Source organism: Chaetura pelagica, unplaced genomic scaffold (genome assembly GCF_000747805.2).
Source record: "Chaetura pelagica isolate M959 unplaced genomic scaffold, ChaPel_1.0 scaffold246, whole genome shotgun sequence".
In the NCBI taxonomy this organism is placed as follows: Eukaryota; Metazoa; Chordata; class Aves; order Apodiformes; family Apodidae; genus Chaetura; species Chaetura pelagica.
In genome coordinates this window covers 3,083,063-3,099,660 of record NW_009953647.1, presented here as the reverse complement: position 1 = coordinate 3,099,660, position 16,598 = coordinate 3,083,063, and the positions used below count along the sequence as shown (strand labels likewise).

The window sequence follows — 16,598 nt, the reverse complement described above, 5'->3', positions numbered from 1 at the left end:
GAGTGGGCACAACATTTCCACCATGTAAAAAAATTCCACCTCCCCAAAACTACCTCAGAGAGAACTTACCTAAAGAATGTGCAGCTGTGGTTTTAGAGCTGAAAAATCGACCAAGTCCAAGGTCTCCAAGCTTTACTACCCCTGTAGCTGTAATGAACACATTAGCCGGCTTTATATCTGGAAAAAATAAACAAATAAAATTTTAAAAAGTTTCAAGTCACAATGAGGTTGCAAGAAAAGCTACTGCTCTATTAGTATCAAACCAAGAGGGACTTTTGTTTACAACTAATATTAACAAAATATTTCAGAAAGAGTGAACGTGGGATTCAGAATTTCAAATTAACTCTTGTAATAGTACAAACATCACTTAAGTAAAAAATTAGGCCATTGAAAGTATGTTAAAAACCCAAGGAAACAAACAACAACCACCAAAACAAAAACCTCCCACACCTAGAGCAGCATATACAGGGAGATCATTACTACTTTATGTAAGCAATATAAAGGGACTTCCATTAGAACCAGAAAACCTCTCACTACATCTTCAGTAACAGACAAATAAACAACTGTAAACCTGTTTTCCATCACTTTTGCTAATCAGATTATCCACAGCACCATAATATTTATTTGAAATATGTACCTATTCTCTTTAATAGCAGACATTAAAAAAACCAGCAAGTTTTACTCAGGAGAATGGTTATTTGAACTTGTCAATGGAATTGGGCTCATGAAGTAGAAACAAAGAAAAATAATGATGTATACCCCAGACAGTTATTTTTCACAAGTACTATTCAGTTTAGGTTTTAATCCAATCCTTTAGAGACAACAGCAAAGATTTTTATTTTATGATTTTTAAGAAGGTCCCCATCCTCTTAGTCTTTTAAGTGACTTGACCTGGTATTTGTTCAGCAAGCATGCCCAGCTCTTACTCAGCTCAAGAGCAATGCACTGTGGATTAAACTTAGAGACAATCCCATAAATTTGATAAGGGGGGATTATAATTTGCATAAAATATGGGTACAGAAAAAGGAACAGTTCATAACCCTTTAAACAGCAGCATTTTCGCGTTTCCAACAAAAAAAGTTACAAAACCTTGGAAGCTTTAGGGAGGAACTCAGCAGCAATTTTGTTATGCTTCTATCTGACCTAGTTTTCAGCAGTTTGGATCACCAATCCAACAGAGACAGCAGCTCAACTTAACAAGAGCTTTAATTGCCATTGGTTTTGGTATGTAACCATGGAATTGTTAGGTTTGGCACAGGTTTGCGAAAAGCTTTAAAGGTTTGAGGAATTCAAACACTCCTGTTTCGAGCTCAAATATACTGAAACAAACTAGTTTAATCACAGAGGCATTAAAGGAAGATACCTACGGAAAGAACCTGTAATTTTATGTCCTCTTTGTATAACCTGCACTTATAGATATCTGAACAAATGAGTAAAGAGAGGGGAAAAGAAGGAGAATCACAAGGGAAAGCCATTTGCTGGGGCATCTAAGTGTATCTGCTGAAGGGTGCAACATCTCTACCTGCAAATGACAAGCAGAGATAAAGGGACTTTTGCTTTCAGGCAACTATTTGCATCCTAGCAGAAGGAAGTCACCAACCTACAACATGTATTTTCCCCTGAACCCTGAGAGACAGCCCATATACAACTTGCAACTCATAGCCAGAGGGACTTCCAAGGCAAAAAAACCTGTACACCTGAGAAGCAGCTATACTACCATCTGTTTTCTTTGACTCAGAGTTACAAAGTAAAAGGAAGACAACATACAGAGGAGACAGCAGAGGTTTAAAATGGGTAAAAAAGATTTAGTACCTGACAGGGACAGCTGGCAACTACAAGGGCTGTTAGGACACAGTACTTGACACAGAGATTGGAAATAGCAGAAAGGAGCAGAGAATGGGAGAAAATGCTCACAGCTGCACAGAAACTAGTACATAAGGGAGAGGGAGAAGGCCCTACACATCACCAGAAGACACAGCAGGAGACACACTTGTAAGGAAAAGAGGGGCAAGAAGTGAAAAGAATGGATGGATAGCTGTACAAGAATGCAGGTAACAATACTTTGAAAATACAATGGGCAAATATAGAAGAATAACTACTGGACAGAAAGTTAGAGTTAGCAAAATTAATTGAGCAAAGAGGTAGCAGTGGCAAGATCTCCATCACTTACTGAACTATCACTTACTTTGAAAACTTGGTATCACAAGCCATTACTGCAAACCAATGCCGACCACAACAAACATATAACCATGAACTTGTGTTACGTTTTTCCATTATTTATAAAACACTACAGAAACATACATTGTGTCAGTTGTGAAAATTTATTCCAGCATGACATGATTTGGTGTCATTTACATTGATACAGCTTAATCCTCACATAGAAACGGTTTAGTAAAGACAAACCATCTTTGACCCTGTATTACCTCTATGCATAACACGACGAGAATGCATATGTTCCAAGGCACTGCAAAGCTGAACAAAGTACTTCCAAACTGTTCTTTCAGGAATCAACCTCTTCTGTTTCTTAAAATGCTTAAAAAAAAAGGGGGGACACTGAATATTAAAATTTAAAACCTGCATTAAATGACTGAAGAAAGAAAAGATAGAAATTATTTATTTAAAAACCAAATACAAAAGACTTACAAACTAAAAGGTTTAATGAAATTTCTTGGTACAGAAAGCTTTTCCCTTAAATATTAATAAATGTATAATCAATGTATGTATTTAAGGCAGTCAACATAGAACCACAGAAGTCATTAATGAAATAAAATGCTATCACAAAGACAGATTTACATGGTATTCTACAATCCTCACTCCAGGATTAATGTGATCAGAGGAGTCTACCATAGAGTAAGTGGCCACACAACAAATAAAGGTCAGATACAAAAATCTGTGCCACAGAACTTGCACTGTAATTCCTTACATCGACATTGATTTGCATATCCTCATTTTCTAAATAGAAAAAAATAATAGTAGTGATGCACAATCAAAGATTATGTAAGAAGAGTCCTTCACACTAGGCTTAAAAACTTTTGCAATACATAAAATGGAACTAAAGGAACTGTTACCTCTGAAAATTTCATATTAATCTAACTCCTGTTCAAGTATTTTCCATCCTGTATTTGCCAATCACTGTTAACAGTTCAATGGCCTGTTAAAGCTTACGTGAAATATAATTATGCTCTGCTACACACATCTCCTTCCAATATTATATTCAGGGACTGGAACAGTCCTAAAAAAACACATCCTGAAAACCTGGAGTTCAGCCAACACTGAAACATACAAGTTTGACCATTACAAATTTTTCAGCTAAAGGTAAAATGACTGAAAAATTGTTGCTCTTCTAGCCCCTCTCTTTTTAAAAAATTCATCTTTTGATAGATTTTAAAGTTAAATCCATAATAAAAAACCATGAACAACATTAATACTAGCAAAATTTTAGGTGGAAAATGAAGTACTTGGTGTATTTTAGCAGCATGTGTACACAAACACTTCAGACTCACGCACACTAAGGAAGTTCCTATAACTAACATTTATAAATCTGGCAAATAAAAATATTTTCATATACTATGTTAAAATGTGCCACTGAAGTTGACAGATGCATTCAAACATTACAGTCATGCAGGAGTACGAGGAAGATGCTTTTAAACTTGCTGTACCAAAATGCATCAGTCACACAAAGGATCACAACATTTCATCAAAATATTTTTAGTTATAGGGATTATCTCAAAATGCATTTTCATTTAAATGAGGAAAAGCATATAAATTACTTCTTTAAATATAATTTTCTCTCAGTCTTGGACTGAATCCAAACACACCCTGTGTATCTGTTCTCCTCATAGCTGGATTTGCATATCAGAGGATTGTTTGATGTCAACAGGAAGATGGAGACCAGGTTTCTTTTTATTTAAAAACAAATACACAATACATGTAAGTATACACACATGAAAGCATAGTTCCCTCATTTAAAATGCATTCTGAAATTATCATCATTATAACTAGGTACTTTATTTAAACATTCTGAATTATTTTTTTAACTCCAATCTAAGCACAAGCAGTGATGAAACACCATTCACAAAATGTCTGAAATGGGAATATTTTCCATTACAGATTTTTACTCTGATGTACTTAGAGCACAATAGTGTACTTTAAAAGTATTTATGTACAAAGATTCTTTTAACATTGTATTAATTTGCCATCTATAACACTGTAGCTTATTGTACACTCTAAAATCTGCTTCAGTTCTCACAGCGCAAATATGTAACATAACCACAGTCTTCAAGATGTAGGCTGATTCTACTGAAGCAATTAACTTGCATGATCATAACTTCTCTTCCTGAAAGTATCAGTAATATTAGCCCTGTAGAATTTATCCATTTAAGGAGGATGCAAAAGAGAGCTGCTAGATTTGCTGACAATGTTTAAATTAAACAAATAAATGGGCACCATTTTTTCTTGTACAGGTTTAAAAATAATCCAGCATCTTTAAAATAAATTCACTGAACATTATTTTCTGTAGTAATGAATTACACAAACGTCTTTCATCAAATGCATATTTTCAGTGTTTTCTTGGACTGTTGTCCACCAAGAGCCGTAGTATCGATGAAAAGCCTCCCCTACCTAAAAAAGCAGTGTTTATTCTGAGCAAAGTCAATAAGGAAAGGAATCCCACTACTGTTTAAAACTATACCATGTAGCAAGAAATAAAAATTGATGCTTAAACCTATTTAATGCTGAAGAGCATAATTAAATTAATATAGCATATGAACAGCATATTCAAAGTAGGATCCTTTTCTCTTCCCTCCATTTTAAATTAGCCCACAATGCAAATTGCAGTTCTAATGGTTGTAGGATTTGCCTCCCTCTTATAGGCAAGTCAAAATGCTGAAGACATGATGCTAAAAAAATAAATATATTAACCTCTACTGTAGGAGAGGGTAATAGCACCACGCATAGTTAATACTGAAACTAATTCACCACCAACTGCTGTAATGTCTCAAGCATGCTACAGTCCACATAATCAAATTAACTTGATTCAGTTATCTCACATTGTATACCAGATGCTATTACCTGCCCAGATTTGGCCTCAGAAGGATACAGCCTGACATACAGCTTTCTAAAGCACTCTCATCTTCAACATCTTACTATTCTGCTTCTTCCATCTGTCTGAGGCTCAAAGGACAGTCTTGATGTCCCTTAGACCACTGACCATCAAGGGTGCAACATTTAAAAAAAAAAAACTTATTCAAGGTGAAAGATCAGTTTCAAACACAGTTGAAACTGGGCAAAAAGGGAACTACTTAGACATGTGCATTAATATTTGGGCAATGTTGCGAGCTAGTGCTGTATGAGGTAAACAAAGAGTACCAGGCATACTCAGGCAGCAGACTGTCTCCCAGCAAGACTTGTTTCAAAAGCTATATCCCATTAAATTTCCATCTCTGTCTTTGAGAATGGAAACACAAAATGTCAGTACCAATAAAACTGCAATTCAGTCACTTAACGCAATCAAAAATGTTTGTGGTCATAAATTTGCTATTCAAATGCCTTAAAGAGCTTTAAGGTATGCAGGTTACACAGCCCCAGTTTGTCTTTTAGTTCCTTTATACAGAATGGTGGAGCAGTTTCATTATGGGAAAAAAGAACTCTCCTGGTTTTCTCTAATGAATTACTAAAAGAAAAAGAAAATATTCCCAAATGTTTCCATCTAGTAAAATTAAATATAGCTGCCCTGCACTCAAATAGCATATGCTACTTAAGTTTCTTGGAAGCATAAAAAAAAAATAATATGTAAAAGATAGATTGGGAAAAAAGTTTAAAGTCAATATAAAAGTAAAGAATTCTATTATACTGAGTTTCTAAAGATGATGCTTTAAAGGTCAAATTCTGAAAGCAAAAGTGACAGCAATTAGCAAATAGCTAAGTTCAGGGAATACTTTTAAGGGAAATACGCAGGACTGCGGCTTTTATAAGAAAATCAAGGATTTCCTGCAGAACAGGAAGAACAGTGAGCTTAAGTCATTTCCATTCAGATAGGACTGCCTATGTCTCAGTAATGCTGCTTGGAAAAAAAAAAAAAAAAAAGACATTCAACTCATGTTAGGTATCTCAGAGATATTCAAGGTGTGACTTAGCCCAGTTTAGACCTCACTGAATAGAAAAAAAAAACAACAAACACCACAGGGATTTTTTTATTTTTTTTTCAAAGTTGAATGTTTAAGAAGCAAACAACTACAGAAAGCAAGATGTTTATGAACACCTCTTGCAGAAAGAAGATAAACCAATTATCTAAATTTTGCACAGATTTTTGTTTTGTTTTTAAAAAAAAGGTCTGTGAAACTGTCAAATGAGCCCACAAAAATATGTATCTGGATTTTTCACTGTGCATGCTCTAGACTAGAGTTGCCTTCTGAGAGGATCTGTGGGGGAAAAGCAAAATTAGCATTATAATTTCCTTGCTTTGAATACATTCCTTTTCCTTTATCTCATGTTTTGATGAAGATCTTGATTGCATCTGTCTGTTCCCACAACTTAACTTCTGGCTTACAAAAACATAAAGGGTGTTTTTAAATATATATATTTTATTGCATAGACTTATCAGAACACAATGATTCAACAGCTCGATACTTGTGGGAATAAATCTAAACTTCACTGAAAGGAAAATGATGCAGGAAGGATTATTATGAGAAACTTCCTACTAGCATGCAATGAAGTTCTTGGCCACTTCTGCCTGTGCTTCTTTGGGAGTCTGTTTTATTAAGAACTAAGAGAAAGAACAGAGAGAGGAAAGAGGAGGTCAGGCAGCTGTAATAGGAAACTACGGAAGCACAAGCAGGAGTCCTCGCCCTGTGAATACAAGAAAAACAAACCAGAACTGGCAAAGGTGTCCAAGGTCAAAAAGATAGACCAGTGAAGATGGACCTCAGCATCTCTACATTTCAGAGTAAAGATCAGAGACTGGTGTATATAGAAATGAACTTACCACGTTAAGTCTTACTTTCTATTTACAAGGCTATACAATTCTAGCAAGAAAGCTATGTCCCCTGAGTTCTGTCTGGCTCTGTCCATTCTTTAATTCAGCTGCCCACCTCTTTAGACCATGGTAAGTCTTCTGCCATTTTTCTTTATTTTCTATGTAGAACAAAGATAGAACTTTCCACCACAGTGGATTCATTCATCCAATATGAATTGCCTATATTTCAAGTGTGGCAACTGTCTCTTAGTTGTAAAAATAGAACATACACTAAAAAAACCCAAATTATTTGCTATCTACCAACCGAATATACAGAAATTAAGAAGTACTTGGCTTCATTTACCTGGTTCTTTTTCCAACTTTTTTTAATTGTTGTTTACATCTCCAGTTACTGAAGATGCCATACATTTATTTTTTCCCTTCCAGAATCCACAGGAAAAAAGGCATTTTAAAAGAAAAGTCATCTTTCTCTGTTAGTGAACTTATTATAGAACAAGTAACTTTATTTAATCAACAGCAACAGAAAACTAAGACACAGTACAAAAGCTAAAAGACAAAATTGTACTAACAGAGGTACCTCCTAGTATCAGAAGGCTACATTAGTAGAATGAAACTATGGTCTTTCCTAAATAAGTAAATAAATAAAACACCACATACATACCACAGAATTGAGATTAAAAAAACAATCTCAAGCACAATCTACTTTCACACACTATCAAAATAAAGACATCTGACAAGAAACAGAAAGACTTGTAATGAAAACACAAGTCAAAATTGTCGTATTTTCCATTTTTAGTATATATTCTTTCATACTAATAATTAAGACTATTCACAAAGATTCCTAATTAATCCCAGATCCCTTAGAAAGCTCTGAACAAAGTCACTTAAATGTATGTGCTTTTAACCAACTGCCTTTGCAAAGATGCATTTTTTCTTACTGAGCAGTACACCTACTGTCACTCCGTTCCAACTAACATTTTTGCTCATGTAAAAAAGCAAGAACATACAGTGTTCAGAGAAAGATCACCTACTGAAACCAGATCTACTTGCAGTGCCACTAAAATAAAATTTCCAATACTTCATCATTTTCATTGTCTCTGCTGTTACCGCTGACTGGGGATTCTTAAAACACACAACCACATCTTTAAATTCAACAGTATTTGTTTACACACATCTCTCCAATAAATTCCCTTGGGAAAGCTGGTACAGCATGAAAAGGTGAAACACAGGCTTGAATCATTAACTCTACATTTCATAATAAAAAGCAATAGCATGACTCAGTAAATACAGAAGCTACCATCTTTTCTTTTTCTTTTCTCTACAAGGAAGGCAGACAATTTTAAAATCTCTCTTCATTCTCATCAAGTTATTTATATAGCACAAACTGACACTGCAGGGTTTTTTTTTAAAACACAACCATATGAAAAACTGAAACAAATCTTCAGGTATTGTTCGCATGGCATTTCAAACAAATAAACAAAAAAAGCAACCAGAAGTATTACTTAATAACATCTTTTCATTTTCCCTGCTTTTAAAAAGGTTCATGGAGCCAGCCAAATTCTAGCACCTGAGGGCAAAGATGGGAGATTAAAAACCCCAAGCATTTCTGCTCCAGTTAGAGCTACCTGAACAGTCTGTAATAGTTAAATGAAGTTTAACATCAAGTTAACTTCTCAGAGCTGACTGACAATGTAACTCTCCCTGCAATTACAGCCAGTTGGCTTACACAATAGCTTCAGGTGCAATGTCTGAGAAGGGGACTGTCCACAGGCCAAAACAGTATTGATAGCTTAATTATTTTAGAAGAAAATCTGCCCACTTACTGTTCCAGTGGCAGACACAGACAATGGCTGATTCACAGAAAAACTAACAAGGCTGCCTAGAAATTACCCAGCCCAATCACGTCCCTGGTTATAAACTCCACCACCAGTCAGCTTTACTTGCACCAGCACATACACCTAACTTGCACATGGCAATCTGCAGCCCTGCTCTTGTTCTGGTTACCTGTGGTTGAGAACAGAGGTGTCAGCCTAGCACCTGCCAGGCACTCCAATAAAACACAAGTACAGGAAGCAAAAGCTTACCAGGACTGGCTCTCCTACCTCGTAGGTGCTCTATGCTTTTGCTCTTTCAGGACATCACAGTTCCACCCAGAGTGGATGATTTGCCTGAGAACACCATCCCCCTTTTTTACCTGCTGCATAACTAGAATATATATACACACATCAAGCTGAATAAGGATGCATTATTCTTTCATTATGGGGCAAGGGGGGAGTTTTAGAAAAAGATTTTTAGTAGCTTTAGAGAAGGCTGGAGGCAAAAATTAGCCTAACTGGTTCAAAGTCCCAGGTTTCTCCTTTAAGAAAAGGCACATAAAAATAATTTAGCTTTGATCTCTAATTAGCACATACTGTGTAACAGTATCCTAACATATTACATATTTCTTCAAGCTAAAATATATTTTTTTTAAGTTTTGAAAAAAGTAATCCACAAACATGCTAGGACTAAGTGTGATACAGAATGAGATTTAAAAAAACCACAGAAAATATTTTTAAGCTTTTAACACTCAATTACACACCTTCAGCAAGGTACCAAAGTGCTCTATACCATAAAACATAACCATATAGTAAACAAAAAGACTACTAGTCAGGAGGTTTCACATGGCAGGGGGTGTGGGAAGTGGGGTTTTTTTGTTCTTTAAATTAAACCTAGCAGTCAAGGGAAAAGAAAAAAAGAAAAAAGGACAAGAGACACAAAGGACACAGATACTGCCAAAAACCAAGGGAACCAGAATCACATTTTAAAATCTGTATTTATAGATCATGATAAAACAGAATCATGAAAAGGAAATAAACATGCACAAAAAACTACTTCAAAAATACTTGTTCCTCAATCATGCTGTCAAGTATTTGGACATAAATATACATATAACAAAACTCTCAGAATTAAAGCCACCATAATTTTGCCTCCTAGAGGGTCTGTGTGCATGCAGCTTTCAATTCTGTTTTCTTTCTTTATGTCAAAAGACCCGTTTCTCATTCATTCATGACACTCAGCTAATGAGCAGTTTGAAAATCTCTCTAGGCTTTATTTATTGTGCACTATTCAAAACCTATTATTAAATACAAGTTTTGAGAAGGGGTACAGCTTCCTGGTATGCATCATTGGAACATCAAATTCATAAAATAAACTTCAAGTTTATCTCCACAAATGGCCTTAGAAATGCTGAGGTATAATATCCCCACTTTCCAGATTTGAATGGGGGCAAAAAATTAAGAGAAAAAGCAATTCTAGGAACAATGAAAGCACCTCCTTTTCAACTTACTTAGCTTTATAAAACAGCCCACCTTCAAAGCAGTTTCCACTCAGAACAATTAAGATGTGAACGCTCAATATTTCTACAAACCAAACCCCAGAGTTTTACCTTGATTATGAGAAATACAGAATAAGCAATTACAATTACCACCCAAAAAATAACAGTTGAAGTGGTTTGTAATACAGTAACTTCGGAACAGTACCTGGAACAGTAAGAAAGGAGGGTCTTTGGAAGAGCATTCCATTGTATTGACCATGAAACCTTAGTCTGTCCTGAATTCTCTGCCTTGAAAACAACCACTGCAGCAAAGAAGGCAGCAGATGCTGCATGGAGGTGCGTGTTCTGCACACCCATCGTTCCTACTCAGAGAGGCTGCTCCCCTAACACTGAATAGTGGTTCTTTAAAGAAAAAATGAACTTGTAATTTTCTGGAGTGCAAGATACTCAACTGTAGGATTTTTCAGCCCTTGAATGCTTGATTTTGCAGATGCAGTGCTTCTTTAAGAGTACAAGCGATTCCCTAGATTCAAAAAGGTATAAAAATAACTACAGAAATGCAAGCTCCCTATTATATTGCTACACACAGATCACCAGAGCTGGACAAGTAGTTTGCACAACAGTCATCATCCTCCAGGAAATGGATGGGTACTGCCAGTGGACTTGACTTACACTTGTTGACAGCAGCAGAAGAGCAACACTCCTGAACTTTGGGTTCCATTCCACACACTACATGGCAGTACACTACAGGACAGGCTCTTCTTTGTGTTCCCCTGTATTTGATCTCTCATCCCTATACAATCTGCCTCTTCTCTCCCACAATCCCAGACCTATTTCTGTCACTTCATCCCAATGTCTTCATTTACACAATCACATCCTGCTCCTAGCCAGTCCATGTTGTCCAGTGGAGGTTCTCTCACTACTAGCAGCCAGTTTGTCTGTCTGTAGGATCCTTGCCCAGTCTGTACATTTCCCTGGCAACAATCTAGCTCTTCTCTAATCTAACTGTGCTCATGTCCAGTATTGGGACATCCAATTCATAGCTTTCCAATCCATTACTCTTCTACTCATTCTTTTTTACTCCTCAGTCTCTCTACTGCCCTGTGTCATAACTCCCGTCTACCTTCTCTCAAGAAGCGCTCACCAGGTAGTCGCAATCCACTTGTCTTCCCTATTCCCAAGTCAGATCCTTTCTCTCCTCCTTTAAGGATCACTTAGCTACTTGCCCCAGCCTACTCTTCTGTCTGCTTAGTCTTTTGTCTTCTTCACAGTCGTCTCAGATTACTCCCTTCCCTATGTTGTTAGAAAAATTAAATATTGTCCAAGACAGAAAAGCTTCAGCCCATCCAAAGCATCTGGATAAAGTTATTTCTGGTACAGCAGTTTCAGTCACCCATACTATAGGCAGAAGCATTCCCAGGCGCTAAGGTAGTACAGAATGCTGTCAGCACTAAGAGAGGTTCACATAGCTCTACATATAAAGAAATTCTCCACTTAAGCTGCTATGTTCCAGCAATTTCTGTTGAGCACATCTGAATTCTTGTGTTAGAAGAATTTAAGGTTAGGCAAGTTTTCACAGCCATTATTCTAAGAAAAATCCCTTTTCCAAGTTTTAAGCTCTGTTTCAAGGCAAAAGGGGCTTACAATATTTCAGGTACAATGGCTGCTATATTTTTAAATAAAGAGATCTAAAAAAAATAAAATCCAAATATCTTGGCAAAAAAATATCTTTTTCCTTAGCATTCTTCTAAATCATACAATGTTTCTGGAAACATACAGCCTCAAGTGGGCAGCTGGCATGCAACATTTTAGGATGAAACTTACATTTTGACAAACTGAAAACACATTCTCACACAGCTAAATCTTTGGAAACCTCAACAGCAAATAGTTACCGTCCTGCTATGCACATGCACAGTAGAATCAAGCTTCTGCAACACTGCTATTCAAAGTATACTGGAACATTGGACACACCATAATTGTCCCACCACCATTCCAAACATGAATGCCAAATCTCTCCTACTACTGCTAACGTTGTGAATCAACGTTTTGTGTGATAAAAAGAGAGCCAAACAATACAACTATATGCAGCTGCTAGCTGAAAGAGAGCTTACTGGAGGGAAAAAGGAAAAAAAAAAATCAGTAAAAGGAAAATTGGCTTCATTCTGGCTCAAACCAGAACAGTCTGGTAATAGCTGAGGGTTTCCCAGAACACTGTGTCATGCCCTGGGACATGCTAAACACCTGACCTGCTAAATTCTGACACCATACCTCTTCCTTACATAGGGGCTTCCCTAATTTCATCCTCCCAAAAATCTTCTAATCATCCCAGCAAAAGAAAATTATCATTCTTGCAATTAAACAAAGTCAATCCATAGCTAACACATGCTATCAACATTCATCAGATAACCCCACTTCCTGAAAAAACATGTCTATTTCTAGCACATTCCCAGGACAGCAATCCACCAGAATACAGTTTGGAAAAACAAGACACAAGTTGCCATTCTGAGCAACATAACCAGCTTGGTTGTAGTGAGAATGGCTAATAAAGGGCTACTCACCATCCAGCATTCCAGTGTAGGTAGGCTGCAGTCAGAAAAAAGTAATTAGCTTCTGTAGCACAGTGTGCTCCCTCACCTCTCCTGTGCTGCCAGACCAGTGGGGAAAGATGCACTGCTAAGTCCAAAAAAGCAACTCATGCAGAAGTTTCTCCCCTGCATCTAATCACCAGCCAAATCCAGGATGATGTGGAAAAAACCCTTCATTCAGTGGTGTCCAGCCCCACAGACACCACCAAACACTTCAGGCAGATTGAAATACCTGCCCTGTGCCCGTACGTTTCTCCCAAATCCACTGCCTTTACAACATCCCTGTAAATCCCCCAGCGCTGTCATCTCACCCTGTAGCCACCTCACACTGTAACACCCTCAGGCTGCAGTCACATGGATTCTGCAAAGAGTCCACACAGCCAGAAGCTGTACTCTGAGCTGGCAAAGCTGCCAACGACTAAAGCCAAAATTTGCCCACTCTTTAAGCCCTTAAAAAAGTCAAGTTGTCCTGTAATGCAGCACACACAAGTTAGTCAACCCCAGAATACTGTAAATAAGTTCCAGAAAACTTTGTTATTCATACATTTTGGCATGGGAAGAGGAGGGAGGGTATGCATACCAAGCCATGTGGAAAGGAGATTGCCTGATGCAACTGCACACAGTGAGGCCCAAAATATCCACCACTGGTGACACACCAGAATGAAAATCAGTAAGATTTCAAACAAGTCTAAACAGAGCTCTGCAACAAGGAATTTAGATATGCATCAGTTTCTTGGAAATAAGTGACTAACATTGTATTTTTATTAACCTATACAAAACAATCATGTGTAACAACAAAGAATTCATTGTTGACAACTACACAAACCTGAAATATAAATATGAACTTCATATTAATTAGAAGTTTTAAAATACTTTTCTTATTTGACCTAGTTAATTACAGTTGTTTTGTTTGGGGTTTTTTTTAAAGTGGTCTCTGAAGAGTATCTGAAGGTCCTAGGTGGCATTTTCTAGAATTCAGATTATTTTCCATCTATCTTGAGAAAACTGCAAACACATTTTCAACTTTTTAGATTAAAGCTTTCATGCTTGTTTCCAAAACATGATCAGCTTCCTTAAGATCTGCATGACATATTCAGTTTAAAGGTTGCCTGGTGTGCTAAGATTATTTGCCAGAAAAACTAAAAGCATCTACAGAAATGAAACAGATCTACTAGAAGTTTTTTGCTGATTTAAAAAAAAAAAAAGTCCCCTACATTTTAGTGTCTTGATAACATCCCTTCTTATAAGACTTTTTAAAAACTTCATATTTAATCTAAAATAATATGCTCATTCTGCAAGAGAGTTCAAATTCTCATTTCAACATCTTCAGCAGGCTTTACCAACTAGTTCTTTTTATTGAATCATTATAATAGATTTTTTTGCTTAATGCAATCAGCAGACACTTTTTTATTTATGGCATTTCTTTTATCCAATATATCCAATATATGGCCAGCAATATGCACTTGCAGGCCAGAAAGCCAGCTGTGTCCCAAAGAAGCATTGCCAGCAGGTCAAGCAAGGTGATTCTGCCCCTTTGCTCTGGTCAGACCCCACCTGGAGTACCGTGTTCAGCTCTGGAGCCCCCCAACAGAAGAAGGACATGGAGCTACTGAAGCAAGTCCAGAGGAGGGCCACCGAGATAATCAGAGGGCTGGAGCACCTCTCCTACAAAAACAGGCTGAGAGAGCTGCGATTGTTCAGCCTGGAGAGGAGAAGGCTCTGGGGAGACCTCATAGCAACTGTCACATACCTAAGAGGTCCTACAGGAAAGCTGGGGAGGGACTGTTCACAAAGCCATGTAGCAAGAGGACAAAGGGTAACAGAATAAAACTTGAAGAGGGGAGATTTAGATTAGACATTAGTAGGAAATTCTTCACTAGGAGGGTGGTAAAACACCAACACAGGTTTCCAAAAGAAGCTGTGGAAACCCCATCCCTGAAGTATTCAAGGGCAGGCTGGATAGGAAGGACTCTGAACAACATGATCTAGTGGAAAGTGACCATGCCCATGCAGGGGGCTTTGATCTAGATCATCTTTAAGGTCCCTTCCAACCCAAACCAGTCTATGATTTTATGATCAATTGTTGCTTTAAAAAAAAATAAATTAATTAAAAAAACAAGACACATACGCACATCCCAAACCAAAAAAGTTCACAGAATAATTTCACTGCATGTGGTGGTGGAGAACCATGACTATTAGAAAAATGGATCAAGCCTCAAATCTGCTTTACAACATATTTTTGCATTGTAAAAGGATGTGGCTGTTACAAGCTTACAGGAGTACTCATGAACTACACTTAATGTTGGTAGCCATGTACTATCACCAGGTTCCACGGTAGAGACCACAGACACTGAAAAACAGACCATGAGCAACTGAAAAGTAGTGCAAATTACTAAGAATTTACTTGTCCAAAGGCCTACTTCACAGATACAGAAAAAAAACATTTTTTCCTTTTTTCACCATCCCTACACAGGGGTTACACAGCAATGAAGTACAGATTCCAGTGCAAAACCAACTGTAAGTCAAAAGCAAGTATTTCCCTCTCACTGAAAATGTTAGCCTCTCACCATTACTGACATGGCACATCCAAGAATTCTACCAGGCCACTAAAAGCTGTAAGATAAAAAAAATCATCAATTTTGGATCCTCCAGCTTTTGAGAATGGACACAGCAATGAAATACCTCCCTGTGACAGAAATAATAAAAAAAAAAATTAAGGTACTTGATTAAATCTGTGCAAACACCTATATAAACAGAGAGACAGAATGTGAACACATGAAGTATCTCCAGTTTTATTATTCTATTCATAAATGCCAATGCACGGCTGCCTTTTTGTCAGCTTTTTAGTTTTGTAGGGTTTTTTTCAGAACTACAGCAGATTCCATTAACTCTATTAGAATCCATCTTAAAGCACCAAGTGATTTTCCTCAGTTGTCTACCCAGCTGAGACAGAGAAATATCCACAGGTAACAAGATGGATGGTATAAAAGCTGGGCAGCAAGAATGTGGTCCATTAAGGGAAGCACTGAAGAATTCACTAGGGTGCTCTGTGAGGCATAACAGCTTTGCAAGTATTCTCAGATGTGCCAATAATGTCATAACAAATACCCAAATAAACCAATTAAACAGTTTTCCCTCACATGAACACTGGTTTCACTGTCATTCAAGCTCTGGTCATTTGCAATTTCAAAAATATACTTGATCCTATGTACAAATCACACAAGTAAGCTTGGTACCCAAACACTCTTCTGGGGGTGCCTCAACATCTTCCAACAAACTTCAAACAGGATTCTAGCAAGAACACTGTAAACCAAAGCATGGTTTGTTTGTTTTAATAATACAACATAGTTATTTACCTTAGTGGTGTGACAGGCAGCCATTCTGCTAGGAAGTTTCCGTATCATTACACATAATTTACTCTTCCAGCAATTTTTTAAGTATTTGTTTAAGAAGACACTATATAACTGATGCGGCCCACATTTAAACTCATACCATCCAAGCAGTCTACCAAATCATTTCCCCCACTAGCAGCATGGAGTGCATTGTGACACCTCATACATATTTAATAATAGCCTGATAGGCTGTCATTAACATCAAACAGCAATCTAAGTTTGCTACATTAAACACAATCCCTGTGTTAAGAGCACAATCACAAAGTGCCTCCAAGATCGAGCCTGTAAGAAATACCCACCAACTTGGAAAAGGTGTAATGAGGCCAACTGCACTG

At 37.1% G+C, this 16,598-nt stretch overlaps 1 protein-coding gene across 1 annotated transcript in view; it reads right to left on the bottom strand.

The window, feature by feature from the left end:
• The window catches only part of NEK7 (NIMA-related kinase 7), a 51,325-nt gene that overhangs the window by 18,499 nt on the left and 16,228 nt on the right, over nucleotides 1-16,598 (bottom strand). Inside the window, exons 5-6 of the mRNA XM_009999902.1 lie at nucleotides 2,424-2,532; nucleotides 70-177 (exon numbers count right to left, since the gene is read on the bottom strand). Coding sequence (XP_009998204.1) covers nucleotides 70-177; nucleotides 2,424-2,532 — 217 coding nt within the window. The remainder of the gene's footprint in view (nucleotides 1-69; nucleotides 178-2,423; nucleotides 2,533-16,598) is intronic.